Source organism: Manis pentadactyla, chromosome 9 (assembly GCF_030020395.1).
Source record: "Manis pentadactyla isolate mManPen7 chromosome 9, mManPen7.hap1, whole genome shotgun sequence".
Classification (NCBI taxonomy): domain Eukaryota; kingdom Metazoa; phylum Chordata; class Mammalia; order Pholidota; family Manidae; genus Manis; species Manis pentadactyla.
The window spans coordinates 38,461,123-38,477,538 of record NC_080027.1 but is presented as its reverse complement, the minus strand read 5'-3'; the positions used below and the strand labels follow the sequence as shown (position 1 = coordinate 38,477,538).

The 16,416-nt window shown below is 36.1% G+C and overlaps 1 protein-coding gene across 4 annotated transcripts in view; it reads left to right on the top strand.

Annotated features, from left to right (window-relative positions):
- UVRAG (UV radiation resistance associated) overlaps positions 1 to 16,416 on the top strand; it is a 328,856-nt gene that overhangs the window by 90,513 nt on the left and 221,927 nt on the right. For all 4 annotated transcript variants that reach the window (XM_057507207.1, XM_057507206.1, XM_036895386.2 and 1 more), the window contains one exon: positions 378 to 463. In XM_057507207.1, the coding sequence (XP_057363190.1) occupies positions 378 to 463 (86 nt within the window). The remainder of the gene's footprint in view (positions 1 to 377; positions 464 to 16,416) is intronic.

Below are 16,416 nucleotides of genomic sequence, written 5' to 3'. Positions count from 1 at the left end.
AATAATTTGTTTCTGGTATTCCTAATTAGAACTTGGAATGCCTTTTCCTTCCATGAAACATTACATATGGCACACTTTAAGTATTATTGTTAATATTCATAATAAGTTAAAAAGACTTGTGTGGCTTCCCTGAGAAGTTCACTGCAATTTATAATGTAAAACATTGTTTTTGTAGAAAAATATTAGAAGAAATTTAAATTCACTTGCCTAAAAGGTTAAACTTGAGTTAAATGAAAGTTGTACTTTTTGGAATCTCTTAGTGATCTGAATTTACTGAGATGTTTTTAAATCATAATTTTAAGAAGACAAACATGATTAATTTGTGCACATATTTGTTTTGTTTCACTTTGATGAATAAGTTGATTAATGTCTTTCAGGGTTATTCAAATGCTCAGAAGAATATTCTCCTTCAGGTAGATCAAAACTGTGTTCGTAATTCTTATGATGTCTTCTCTTTGCTAAGGTAAGAAGTTTCTTAGAGTCCTGCATTTTCTAAAGAATCGTCCTTATTTTGAGTTTGGGACATTTCAGTGTGAAGAAATGTTTTGGAGCTATAGAAGCTGTTATTCAGGCTTAGCATTTTTTTGTGAGAGCTTCATAAATTTTGCAGCTACAGTGATTTAAGTTTATCTCTTTCATAAAGCCATTTCCTTTCTCTGGGCAGTGGGAGAGAATGACTGGAAGCCAGTGATCTTAAAACAGGGACACGAGATATTTCCATTCCTCTGTACTATAAAGAGCAGCAAACCAGAGGTACAAAATTTAGACTTTTCAAAATCTTAACAACTGCATCATTACTAGAAAAGCTCTCCAATTGCCTCAGACATGGCTTAGAATTTTGACCTGCTGTTCATCTTAAAAGAATCATGTTTGGCAAGGCAAAGGAGCTTTGCATGAATTTCATGCTCAGAGGATTAACTACCTTAGCTCTGTATTTTTATAATGTGTGGGCTTAATTTTGAAAGATTTTGAAATTTGGTATTAATTTTCAATGTGGTAGAATCATCCAGGATATTTTCCCAGGAGGCAGGGTACCAAAATAAATGCAATTCAAAATAAAGGTAACAGTGACACTTAGCCTATGTTCACTCTACTCATTCAGATAGTTCATTGAAATTTAATTTTGGAAGTATTTTTCTAATGTTTACATAGCAAATCATAACTTTCAGACCTTTAGACATCTTCTTTACATCTACTAGAGGAAGAGTCCAGAAGAATGATTGGATTCTTGTCCAATTGGGTGATTATTTATAAACATTATGAAATGGGCCATTCCTTTGCAAATCTTGAACCTTACTGTACATGATGATAGTTTGGTCATATGGACTGTGTAAATTGATTTTATTAGACAATGATTTCACCTAAAGTAACCACACACATTTGATGACTTTTGATTCTTATCTGAGAGGTGCTTTCATATTGACTTCTTAGGAAATGTAACAGAATGGACAGGGTTTAATAATCGAATCATGGAGATAGAAAGCAGGAGATGTCAAAATGTATAACTCATATTTTGGAGCCTATTCGTTTTGGGACTACATTGAGTTTTAAGTATTGAAAAGAGAAATGTACAGAAATAGTTTGAAATTTTGTGTCCTGTTTTTTTTTTGGTAAAATAAGGGCATAGATACTATTATTTTAAAGAATATTTGTGTGACCCTATTAGAGAAATCAGTGGAATTAAAAAGGAATACAAAGTCCTTGAGCAGAGGAGGATTTTGGAACAGTAGCATCACAGAAGCTTAAGAAAATAGAGACTGAAATGGAACTAAAAGCTCTGTAATGATACAGAAGAATAGGAACTGAAGAGACTATAGAATTTTGGGAAGCAACATGATATAACAGAGAAAACTTTGATTAACCTGACCCTGACTTTAATTATCCCTGATTTATCTTCCTTCATTTAATTTCTCTGATTCTTCCAAAGTGTAGAAGCAGTGATATTACAAGTTTGTATTATTTATAAGCATTTTCACATCTATTTTCTTATTCTTTTAGAAGCATTCTTTGTTCAGTAATCAGTTATCGGCCTGTGTCTTCAGTGTAGAAGCTGAGGCCAAGAGGCGTTAAATGATGTATTTATCTGCACAAAGCACGTAAGCGCCAGACTGGAGGTTGAAATGAAGGTTTCTGACAAGCAAATTTTGTAGATCCTGTCCTTAGTCTTACTTACCTTCCTTATTGGTGATTATAAGGTGCATACAGCATAACGGAGAAAATTTTCTGAAAAATCATAGAACCCACCATAAACACAAAATCATCAGGTTAATTTGGTAGTTGCTCAGTTATTTAACATTGATCTTGCAATAAGTTTGTGGGGGTTTCATTTCTAGGGTGCCTTCTGTATTCCATAGGTGTGTCAATAATTTAAATTGCCATATTAATAGTGGCCTTCTCATCACCATTATGTAAAATCATTTATAGCTGGTAACACAGATCTACTTTCACTGAACCAGATCAAGTATCTACTCATCAACCAAATTACCTGAACCTGGAGAGTTACTCTGGAACTAGAAATTTTAAGTTATAGTTGTCAAAATTAATAAGTAAATTAGAATTTTCTCTGATAATTCTCTCAGACATTAGTAAAGAAAAACTATCATCTATTAACTCAATCAAAAGCCCTTCTTTTCCCACAGTTTTTTCTATGATATATGTCAAGGGCTTCTTGGGAAACTTCATTTTGTGCCAGTCAATTTTGTTCATAGTTAACTACCTTTAACTAAGGCAACATTGTTCCTGAATGGAACAATTAAAAAATATATACCTTTTCTTGGACAAGAGATTCTCAAGATGGCGTCTTGTGTAGGGTGGTGGAAAACTTCTCCCAAAACCATATATATTTTGAAAATACAGCAAATACAACTATTCCTAAAACAGTGACCAGAAGTTACAATACACCAGCCAGGCTACATCTACATCTGTGAGAACTCAACATCTCATGGAAAACAGTGAGATTCAAAGCCATGACCTGGTGGGACCTGAGCACTGCCCCCACCCCAGATCACTGGCGGGAGGAAAAGAATCAGAGTGGGGAAGGAGTGGAAGAACAGGACTGCTAAATAACCAGCCCTAGTAATCTGCACGGGGAGCCCAGACACACATTGCATGGTGTACTGGATATTAGAGGAATGGAAAAGCAAAATCCGAGACTAAGACTGTGAACAGGTTCCCACAGCTGGCTGCCCTGGGACAGAAGGAAAGTGGGTGCTTTAAAAGTCTTAAAGGAACAAGGGTTTAACAGGTGGACAAAATTGTCCTGGCACACTCAGCCCAGCAGGCTGGGAATTTTAAGGAACCTCAGGTGCCCTAACCTCCTGGGTGACAACACAGCTCTGAAGCCCCTCATGGTGATAAGCAACCTGCTGTTCATTCCCCGCCACTGACACTGTAAGCAAACTGGCTGACCCGCCATTGCTGCTGAACAGCTGGGGAGTAGCCCTGCCCACAACGTCACAGAGGCTTCTCCCAATGCGCAGCTAACCGGCCCAGACACAGAGGCTGCCCCTTGCGTGCAGTTGACTGGCACAGACAGTGGAGACTGGCACAGAGTTCAGGAAGCACAAAGGGGCACCGTTCTCACAGGAGAGCACACGCCACTCGCTGTGACCCTGCCAGTGCCCTAGGCTATCCCGAGGGCCGCCCTGCCCACAGCAGCTCAGGGAATCAACCCAGAGGCTGCTCCCTGTGTGCGGTTGATGGGCACAGGCAGCAGAGATGGGCAAGGTGACCAGTAAGCAGGAAGGGACTTTGTTCTCCCAGCTGACACATGCGTGACTCTCCAGTGATCACTTCCATTGCCATGGAAAGGAAGAATAACCTTGTTCAGTCCAAAATCCCTCAAACACCAGAGAGAGGACCTGGTAAGACCAAAATCAATCTTCCTGTAAAAGAATTCAAAATAAAAATCATAAGCATGCTGACAGAGCTACAGAGAAATAGGCAAGAGCTAAGGGATGAATTCCAGAGGGAGATAACAGAAATGAAACAAACAATGGAAGGATTTAAGAGCAGGCTGGATGAGGTGGAAGAGACTGTTAATGGAATAGAAATCAGAGAACAGGAATACAGACACACAGAGGCAGAGAGAGAGATAAAAGGATCTTTAGGAATGAAAGAATATTAAAAGAACTGTGTGACCAATCCAAACGGAACAATATTCGCATTATAGGGTACCAGAAGATGAAGAGAGAGAAAAAGGGATAGAAAGTGCCTTTGAAGAAATAATGGCTGAAAACTTTCCCAGTCTGGGGAAGGAAATAGTCTCTCAGACCATGGAAGCCCACAGATATCTGAACACAAGGGATCCAAGGAGAACAACACCAAGACATATAATAATTAAAAAGGCAAAGATTAAAGACAAGGACAGAGTATTAAAAGCAGTCAGAGAGAAAAACGATCACCTACAAAGGAAAACCCATCAGGCTATCATCAGACTTCTCAGTATAAATTTACAGGCCAGAAGAGAATGGCATGATATATTCAATGCAATAAAACAGAAGGGCCTTGAACCAAGAATACTGTATCCAGCAAGATTAACATTTAAATTTGAAGGAACCAGGTAAGCAAAAATTGAGGGAATTTGCCTCCCACAAACCATCTCTACAGTTTATTTTGGAGGGACTGCTCTAGATGGAAGTGCTCCTAAGGCTAAATAGATGTCACCAGAGAAAATTAAATCACAGCAAAGAAAGTAGACCAACCTAATACTAACTAAATGCAAAATAACATAAGCTATCCACAAAATCAGGCAAAAGAAACACAAAAGAGTACAGAGTAAAACACCTAGCATATAAAGAGTGGAGGAGGAAGAAAAAGAAGGGAGAGAAATAAAGAATCATCAGACTGTGTTTATAATAGCATAAAAAGTGAGTTAAGTTAGATGTTTAGATAGTAAAGAAGCTAACCTTGAACCTTTGGTAACCCAGAAACCAAAGCCTGCAATGGCAATAAGTACATATCTATCAATAATCATCCTAAATTTAAATGGACTGAATGCACCAATCAAAAGACACAGAATAATAGAATGGATGAAAAAGGAAGACCCATCTGTATGCTGCCTACAAGAGAATCACTTCAAACCCAAAGGCATATACAGACTAAAAGTGAAGGGATGGAAAAATATATTTCATGCAAACAATAGGGAGAAAAAAGCAGGTGTTGCAGTACTAGTATCAGACAAAATAGACTTCAAAACAAAGAAAGTAACAAGGGACAAAGAAGGACATTACATAATCATAAAGGGCCAGTAACCCTTTAAAATATCTATGCACCCAACACAGGAGCACCGACATAGGTGAAACAAATGCTAACAGAATTAAAGGAAGAAATAGAATGCAATGCATTCATTCTAGGAGACTTCAACACACCACTCACTCCAAAGGACAGATCCACCAGACAGAAAATAAGTAAGGACACAGAGGCACTGAACAACACACTAGAACACATGGACCTAACAGACATCTACAGAACACTCCACCCAAAAGCAGGAGGATACACGTTCTTCTCAAGTACACATGGAACATTTTCCAGAATAGACCACATACTAGCTGACACAAAGAGTCTTAGTAAATTTAAGAAGATTGAAATTGTACCAACCAACTTCTTAGATCACAAAGGTATAAAACTAGAAATAAATTGTACAAAGAAAACAAAAAGGCTCACAAACACATGGAGGCTTAACAACATGCTCCTAAATAATCAATGGATCAGTGACCAAATTAAAATAGAGATCAAGTGATATATGGAGACAAATGAAAACAACAGCACAATGCCCCAACTTCTGTGGGACACAGCAAAGGCAGTTCTAAGAGGAAAGTATATAGCAATCCAGGCCTATTTAAAGAAGGAAGAACAATCCCAAATGAATAGTCTAAATTCAGAACTATTGAAACTGGAAAAGAACAAATGAGGCCCAAAGTAAGCAGAAGGAGGGGCATAATAAAGATCAGAGAAGAAATAAATAAAATTGAGAAGAATAAAACAGTAGAACAAATTAATTAAACCAAGAGCTGGTTCTTTGAGAAAATAAATAGATAAACACCTAGCCAGACTTAATTAACAGAAAAAGAATCTACACACATGAACAGAATCAGATATGAGAAAGGAAAAATCACTATGGACACCACAGAAATACAAAGAATAATTAGAGAATATTATGAAAATCGATATGCTAACAAACTGGATAACCTAGAAGAAATGGACAACTTTCTAAAAAATACAACCTTTCAACACCGACCAAGGAAGGAACAGAAAATCTAAACAGACCAAATATCAGCAACGAAATTGAATTAGTAATCAAAAAACTACCCAAAAACAAAACTCCTGGACCAGATGGATTCACCGCTGAATTTTATCAGACATATAGAGAAGACATAATACCCATTCTCCTTAACATTTTCCAAAAAATAGAAGAGGAGGGAATACTCCCAAACTCATTTAATGAAGCCAGCATCACTCTAATACCAAAACCAGGCAAAGACCCCACCAAAAAAGAAAATTACAGACCAATACCCCTGATGAACAGAGATGCAAAAATACTCAACAAAATATTAGCAAACTGAATTCAAAAATACATCAAGAGGACCGTACATCATGATCAAGGGGGATTCATCTCATGGATGCAAGGATGGTACAACATTCGAAAATCCATCAACATCATCCACCACATCAACAAAAAGGACAAAAACCACATGATCATCTCCATAGATGCTGAAAAAGCATTCGACAAAATTCAACATCCATTCATGATAAAAACTCTCAACAAAATGGGTATAGAGGGCAAGTACCTCAACATAATAAAGGCAATATATGATAAACCCACAGCCAACATCATACTTTACAAGGAACTGAAAGCTTTTTCCCTTAAGCTTGGGAACAAGACAAGGATGCCCACTCTCCCCGCTTTTATTCAACATAGTTCTGGAGGTCCTAGCCATGGCAATCAGACAACACAAAGGAATAAAAGGCATCCAGATTGGTAAGGAACAAGCCAAATTGTCACTGTTTGCAGATCACATGATATTGTACATAAAAAAACCCTAAAGAATCCACTCTAAAACTACTAGAACTAATACCTGAATCCAGCAAAGTTGCAGGATAAAAAATTAATACACAGAAATCTGTTGCATTCCTATACACTAAAGATGAAGTAGCAGAAAGACAAATCAGGAAAACAATTCCATTCACAATTGCATCAAAAAGAACGAAATACCTAGAAATAAACCTAACCAAGGAAGTGAGAGACCTATACCCTGAAAACTACAAGACACTCTTAAGGGGAATTAAAGAGGTCACTAACAAATGGAAATTCATCCCATGCTCTTGGGTAGGAAGAATTAATATTGTCAAAATGGCCATTCTGCCTAAAGCAATCTACAGATTCAATGCAATCCGTATCAAATTACTAACAGTGTTCTTCAGCAAACTAGAACAAATAGTTCTAAAATTCATATGGAACCACCAAAGACCCCAAATAGCCAAAGCAATCCTGAGAAGGAAGAATAAAGCAGGGGGCATCTTGCTTCCCAACTTCAAGGTCTACTACAAAGCCCCAGTAAATCAAGACAATTTGGTACTAGCACAAGAACAGACCCATAGACCAGTGGATCAGAATAGAGTCCAGATATTAACCCAAACATATGTGGTCAATTAATATACAATAAAGGAGCCATGGACATACAATGGGGAAATGACAGCCTCTTCAACAGCTGGTGCTGGCAAAACTGGACAGCTACATGTAAGAGAATGAAACTGGATTATTCTCTAACCCCATACACAAAAGTAAACTCAAAATGAATCAAAGAACTGAATGTAAGTCATGAAACCATAAAACTCTTAGAAAAAAACATGCAAAGATTTCCTGGACATAAACATGAGCAGCTTCTTCATGAACATATCTCCCCGGGCAAGGGAAACAAAAGCAAAAACGAACAAGTGGGACTATATCAAGCTAAAAAGCTTCTGTACAGCAAAGGACACCATCAGTAGAACAAAAAGGCATCCTACAGTATGGGAGAATATATTCATAAATGACATATCCGATAAGGGGTTGACATCCAAAATATATAAAGAACTCCTGCACCTCAACAAACAAAAAGCAAATAATCCAGTTCAAAAAGGGGCAGAGGATCTGAACAGACACTTCTCCAAAGAAGAAATTCAGATGGCCAACAGGCACATGAAAAGATGCTCCGCATCACTGTCATCAGAGAAATGCAAATTAAAACCACAACGAGATATCACTTCATACCAGTTAGGATGGCCACCTTCCAAAAGACAAACAACAACAAATGTTGGCGAGGATGTGGAGAATGGAAAGCAGTATGGAGGTTCCTCAAAAAACTAAAAATAGAAATACCATTTGACCTAGGAATTCCATTCCTAGGAATTTACCCTAAGAATGCAGGAGCCCAGTTTGAAAAAGACATATGCACCCCTATGTTTATCGCAGCACTATTTAAAATAGCCAAGTAATGGAAGCAACCTAAGTGTTCATCAGTAGATGAGGGGATAAAGAAGATGTGTACATATACACAACGGAATATTATTCAGCCATAAGAAGAAAACAAATCCTACCAATTACAACAACATGGATGGAGCTAGAGGGTATTATGCTCTGTGAAATAAGCCAGGCAGAGAAAGACATGTATCAAATGATTTCACTCATCTGTGGAGTATAAGAACAAAGCAAAAACTGAAGGAACAAAACAGCAGCAGACTCACAGAACCCAAGAATGAACTAATAGTTACCAAAGGGAAAGGGACTGGGGAGGATGGGTGGGAAGAGAGGGATAAAGGGCAAAAAGGGGCATTAGGATTAGCACAAATAACGTCAGGGGTGGGGAAAGGGGAAGTCAGTATAACACAGAAGGTAAGTAGTGATTCTATAGTATCTTACCATGCTGGTGGACAGTGAGTTTATTGGGGTATGTGGTGGGGACTTGTTAATGGGGGAGTTTAATAACCATAATGTTGCTCATTATGTACATAGTACATTAATGATACCAAAATTTAAAAAAATTCCTTTTCTTTTCCTTATGCTTTCTTCGTTTATGAAATCATTACCTCTTGATCTGTAATTTATGTATAAACGCAGAGTCTGAATTCTTTAATTAATCTCTTAACACCACAAAATTCAGTGCCATTTGGAGTCAGAAAACCCAGATCTTCATATTTTGTTTTTTGAGAGTATATTCTACTTAATAACTTTCACTGTGTTTTTGTGCTACCAGTATGCAAATATTCCTTCCACCTCATAGAAAAATAGGGAATCTTGACCGAGGCAAGGATTTTGGAGCATGTAGAACCAGGGCATTTAAACGCTTTCAGATGGATGTGTTGTATACTTTTGTAAGAAAACAGCGACCAGAGGTTTTATTCATATTTTTTTGCCAAAATTAAGAATTCAGGCTAATTTCATTATTGCCAAAGTGAAAGGCAGCTCTTTCCAAATTTATATTCAGTGTGTGATGGTAGTTAAATTTTTGTTTCTTTAACCCTTGGAATTCCCTGGATTAAGGGCTATTTTTCCTGTAAACAGACATAAATTAGGAACTCATTTGTTAACATTTGATACTTTAATTTAGGATGTTCACCACAAGGTGTCAGTGTTGCTCTTTACAAGCATCTGAAATTTCATTTATTTTACTGTTTTGAAGTGAGAAGAGTAGGGTCATAAACTGCATTTATTTTTAGAAGTTAACTTTTTTCTCTTATCCCTCTAGTTTAAGGAGTTTGTAGACTTATTAGATAGCTTTCTCCTTTTGGTTCTGTTGATTTTTTTCATCCTGTTGGTGATAGGGAAGTATTGAAAGATTATAAAAAGAGGAGAAGGTGCATGGTCAAACGTGCAATTGAGAGTTTTAGACATGATGACTGTGTTGAATAGACCTAGGGGATAAGACTGGAAGCAGGATATGTCTGTAGTCCTACCTGTTCTCTGATATTGAAAGATTATTTTTGATGTTTAAAAACTTTCTTCCTTATTTGCTAATAATGGTAGCTCTCTTCTAGTAAGATTAAGTGAGAATAGTTCTTGTTTTCTTCTAGTATAGTTTCTATTGTTTTTCTCTTTCCTCTTTTGAAATGCACTACTATTGCCAGTTTAATAAGTGGAAGGATGTTGGAGAAATCTAACTCTCCAAAGAAGAATTAAATAAGGCAAAATACTTGAAAGACACTAGGATAGTTACTGGCATATAATAGACATTCCAAAAGTAGTTTTCATTTTCCTCCTTACTTCCCCTATCTTGGAATTAGCTTTCTCCTCTATGCCAGTGTCTCTTATGTTATCACTAGCTTTCCAATTTTCAGTATAATTTCTCTTTCTTGTTTTGCCATTCTAATGTCTACCACCTCCACTTTTAGTTATTTTTATTAATCCTAAACTGTCATGATAAAAACTTTAAGATATGTATGTCTTTTCTCACTAATAACATTAAAAACTTTTTGAAGGAGGGAATTATTTCATTCAGCTATTACTGTCTCCTTTCTCATCAATAATTCTGTTTTATTTAATTCTTAATTCTCCTCTTCCTTTCCTTTTCCCTAGGTCATCTGTGTGATATTTAGTATCATGTTAGGCATTCAGGTGTACTCACCTTTATTTTCTTTGTTTCACCTCTATTTTCCTGGACTATTTCCTGACCTTTTTAACTAGTCTCCCTACTACCAGTCTTTCCATTCTGCAGTTAATTGCTGTTTACTTACTTTGTGCCAGGAACTATTCTAAGTGCTTTATTCCATTAATTAACTCTTAAAATTGTTACAGTAACCCTCTGTGATAAGAACTATTCCTATTTACAGATGAGGAAATTGAGGTACAAAGCAGTTAAGTAGCTTATTCAGTATCACGTAACTAGTTTGTGTTAGCCTGTATTCAAATACAGACAGTCTAGCTCCCAAGTCTACGTACTTAACCAGTATATTTTACTGCTTTATAGGTTTTTTTTTTTTAACTCTCTGTTGGTTCTTTTTTTTGCTTTATAATTTTTTCCACTGCTTTAGTACAGTTCATCTGCCACACTGCTGCCAGAGTGACCTTTTAAAGAAAGGTTTATCAATTTTGTCACTCACTGGATTTAGAAATCTTTGAGCCATCACATACAGGATAAAGTCTGCACTTTCTGATGTGGTATTGATTCAAAGGTCATTGTTCTAAAAACATCATAGGGGCTAGGGTCCTTATTTTAAGTCCTCCCACTACTGCGTATGTAGTTAATAGCATTTATTGAGTACTGAATGTATTGTAATTAGCTCTCAATTGTTTGATTTTTCCCTCTCCTCTTTGCACCCCCAAACTGAGAGCCCCTTTAGGCAAGAATCCTTGCTTTATTGATTCTTGTAGTAGCCTTGCCACAATGAATATCATATCATATATATAGCATATAACAAATGCTGTTTTGATTGATCACATTGAACTGTTCTTCAGGTCACAGAGGACTAGAGTTTTGTTCCTGTTACTGCTTTGTAACTGGCAAAATGAGAGTTGTAAAAAATTTCTAGGCCATTATCTGAAAAGAATTAAAAATGTGGTCAGATCTGTGAGCCTTCAGCTGCCTCTTTGCTGTCTACCATTGTCCTCCATGTAACATCTGGTGACAGGATTTTGGGATTTTAATCTGATTCATATAATTTTTCTGGAAGATCTTTATCTAGCTCGTCTGGTAGTAAATTGCTGCTCTCCCCTGCTTTGATAAAAAGTACTTTCTCCTATAAAATTTCTTCTTTTTTTCGTTTCTTTTCCAGCCCAGTCTTTCCCTATAAAATTTCAGTTTTAAAAGGGAAATGGCATACATTGAATCATTATTGTTGGGGCACTATTTAGAAAACAGATGGAATGAGATGTCTAAGGGCATAACTGTCTATAATCTTTAAATTTTGGATATGACAGCCCACTTCTGGGTTGCAGGGAGTGTTTTTCCTATCTCTACCTAATGATCTCTCCCTAAGTGGTGATTGCAAGTTGTGGGTAAAATTGTAACATTTCCAGATTATCTCTCCTGGCTTTAGTGCATTTGCATATCCTCAGGGGTGGAGAGAAGTTCATCTCCATGTCAGCGGGTAATTACCTGGGCAACTGAGGATGTGTCTGAACCTGAGAATCTAAAGGGAGGGGCTTGCTTGCTTGCTTGCTTGCTTCTTCAGGAGCAGAGGAGGGAGCCGGCCCTGGACTGCAGTTTGTAAGCAATAAATGGGTTTTAAACTTTATTTCTCCCTTTGACTGATTTCGGTTTTTAGAGATATTTTGCCCCAGAATTTCCTCTCCCTGAACTTACACAAGTATATAGAATATAGCTAGGAACCTAGCTGTAAGCAAAAGATGTCACAGACTTTAGGTACTAAAACACATATACTTTTCTATTCATAGTAGAAATTAGGCTCTTATTCAGTGTCTGTGTCCTCCTGTTTAATAAATGAGAAGGGGACTTAAGAGGATTGCTGTTAAGGCAGAAACACAGCAAGAACAAGTGAAAGCTGATAGTTTTCTCTGCTTGTGATTTACTCTTTGATTCTGGAATATAACTTGAGTGGTAAATAATACTAGCTACCATCCTACCTTTATAGCTACTATGTTTGAATTCACAGCCCTTTCTCACTGCTGCATGTAAAGGAGGATGGGGGAGAAAGAGTCCAACTGTAAAGAGAAACTAAGTAGAAAAGCATAGCTAGCTTACCTCTTCTGTGTTTGAGCTGTCAGTCCTTCACCCAAGCAAACATCCATATTGCTTTCATAACTGAGGTTAATAATGAGAATTACTGAGTGCACTGTATTAGTTTTCACTAGTGCTATCTCATTTAACAAATGAGGAAAATGAGGCATCGTAAGTAAGGTGGTGAAAACACTTGCCTTAGCACCACAGGACAAACAAATGTTAAAGCAGGTTTGCATAAAATCCCACCAGGTCCCAGTGCATGTGGGTTTTTTTTGCATTATGCCATGTTGATGCCAAATCACCAGTAAAATATAAAGTTGTGACCATTAGAACCTGTGTAGGAAAGCAGGATGTGATTAAGTTTTAGAAAGGTTTTCACTCAGAATTTGAAATGAAAAGGTTTTGGTATTTAATGTAAGTTTTGGTTAAATATAATCAGTATTTATGTGTAGTAGCACATTTTATTCTTACTCATTTCTCTTTCTACATACATACATATATGTACATACAGATAAAGATCCACATATACACACACATGCTTATTAAAATAGAATTTTAACAAAATACTGGAGTCATCTTAGGTGCTATTTCTTTTTTTCCCTTCTTTCCCTTCTTTTTACATTTTGGCTTGTCTTAAACTCTACTCCCCCACTATCCTATTAAAAACCATCACATATAGACTGAATCTTTGTGTCTCTATTGTTGAAACCTGATTCCCAGTGTGGTGGTATTTGGAGGTAGGGCTTTGGGAGGTGATTAGGTCTTGTGGGCAGAACCCTTCTGAATGGGATTAGTGCCCTTACAAAAGAGGCCCCAGGGATATCCCTACCCTTTCCATTGTGTGAGGTTGGAACTGAAAGGCCACTGTCCATGAACCAGAAAGCAGGCTCTCACCAGACACCAGTCATGTTGGTGCCTTGATCTTGGACTTCCATACCTCCAGAACTGTGGGAAATAAATTTCTGTTTATAAGCCACCTAATCTGTCATATTTTATTATTATAGCAGCCTGAACTATTATACCAACCCAACACAGAACACATGTCCACATGACATCTAGTCACCCACTCCCCCTGTTAACAATCTGATGTGTACTGTATATGTATGTGTGTGTATATATATACACACACATACACCTTTCTAAAACCTAATCACATCCTGCTTTCCTATATAGGCTCTAATGGTCACAACTTTATATTTTACTGGTGATTTGGCATCAACATGGCATAATGCAAAAAAAACCCACATGCACTGGGACCTGGTGGGATTTTATGCAAACCTGCTTTAACATTTGTTTGTCCTGTGGTGCTAAGGCAAGTGTTTTCACCACCTTACTTACGATGCCTCATTTTCCTCATTTGTTAAATGAGATAGCACTATCTTCTGGGTACTCTGTCTTGGTTTAAGAAGTCTCATTTATACCTTGGTTCTACATACATTTTCTAGGTTTTCTTTGGATTTATGTTATTTTACTTTTTCCATTAAATCTTTAATACAATTTGGAATTATTATTAATTATGTAGATATTCCATATATATATTGTGAGGTAGAGATTAATTTTATTCACAGATGAATATCCAGTTGTGACTGTACCTTCCCACTGAATTGAAATACTACCTTTGTCACATATTAAAAGCTCACGTGTATTGGGATCCGGTTTTTGGATTTTTGTTGTTCCAATCTTTTTGTCTGTTCCTTTGCCAGTTTCAGTTGGATTTAAATGCACAGTTTTCTTTTAGCATATTCTACTCTGAAGGAGGGCAAGTCCCCTTCTTGCTACTCTTGTTTTTCATCACGATTTTTGGCTATTTTCAGAACTTTATTTTTCCATATGAACTCTAAGATTATTTTATCCTATTGGAATTGTAATGGGAATTTTTGTATTCATTGGCTTTTTATATTTTGGGAGAGCTGTCATTTTTATGATATCAGTATTCCCATTCAACACATCGTATGTCTTATACTTGTTCAAATTTTATTTTATTCCTTCAGTAAGATTTTATAGTTCTTTCATATGGTCATGTGTCTTTCCATTAAATTAGTTCTTAAGTATGTTGTAGTTTTTACACTGTTTTGTATAAAATTTATTTTCCATTTCCATTTCTGTGTGTTCATTACTATTATAGGGAAAAGCTAGAATTTTAAGAAAATCTTCAATGACTATATCAAATTACCTTTCTTGTTATTGTTTTAAGGAAAGCTCTCTTTGATTTTCTTGGCATACACTAATTATCATCAATAGAAGGATAGGTTTATCTATACTAAACCTTTGAGAATTTTCAAAATAATGTTGTAAAGTAATGGACTTGTAAGCATTCTAGTTCAATTCTTACTTTAATTAAAAATGTTCAGTATTTTGCTGTTTGGAATTTTCTGTTAATTTTGGAAAATATTATGAATAGTTCTTCCTATTTATTTCATGTTTTTATTAGGGATAGATGCTGAATTTTGGAAATGCCTTTCCACATGTATTAACATTATATGCTTTCATCCTGTAATTTATAGTTGCAATACGGTGCCTCAATTTTCTGAGACAGCATTACTAATTAGTTAAAGCTTATTCTTTTTTCTCAGTACTGGAAGCGAGATTGGTGTATAGTATTATAATAGTTGTTTTTTTAGGGGAGGTACAAAGTAGGTAACCATTTTTCCTAAGATCTTAAAATTGAATTGGGAGGCTTTTCATCTTTTTCTATGACTGACCTTAATCTGTAAAGTTATAATTGTAGCATTAACCTCACTGAGTGTTTGGAGAGCAAATGAATTAATCTCAGGTGCTGAGGACACTATATGCACTTAGTACACTTAGCACTGTGTGCATTAGGTATTAGCAGCAGCTGAAGCACGTTAGATAATTTTGGAAATTCTTGATTCTCTAAAGGTTTGTTAGAATTTTGCTATTAAATCATCTAGTTCAGGTACCTTTTATAGTGATAAATCTTATTCTAACATCTTTTAGGTTATTGGCTCTGTCCAGTTTTGCCTACTTGTTTGTGGTTTATTCTTGACAATTTATTTTTTGCTAGATACTACCTATTTCCTCTGATTTTAAATTTATTGCCAAAGCAGTACATAGAGTTTTATTTTTTCAATTCTCTTAATCATTTCAATCATTTACATCACATTTTCTAATGAAGCCCAGAAACCATTCTAGTATTTCAGTTAGAATTGTTATATTTATGAGCTCTTTGGACAGGATGCTTCTGATGTTTTTTGTGTAAGGTAAAACAGAGTATTTGAGGTACATTTTACCTTTAAAATGTCTCTCAGAATAAGAATGGAGAACATAAACTACACAAGTTTAGGGAATTTGTGTCTTCAGCATAGAGTTTTGTCCCCAGCATATAGTGCCATATAGGCTCAGAATAGATACTCAGTAAATATTTGTTAAATGAATGAATGATCAAATGAATAATGACTAAATGAATGGGTGAAATAAAGCCTGCTTTGATAATAACTGAATAACAGATAAGTTTTTCAAGGAGTTTTTGAAATAGTTGATTTTTAATCACCTTTCTAAAGATAATTAATACTAACTTTGAATATGTTCTCCCACTATTATATTTTTAATAAAAAATACTGAGTACTTGATTTTAGATAAAGCACTTGCTAATGAAAGTCATGTAAAAGCACTGTATGGTAAATTAACTCTAGTGTATTAAATGGGATAACCAGTAGTCATGACTTACTGAGATATCTCATATCTCTTAAATCAGGACTTTTGTAGGCTATTCATGCTGCTGAGACCTTTTCCTCGAGTG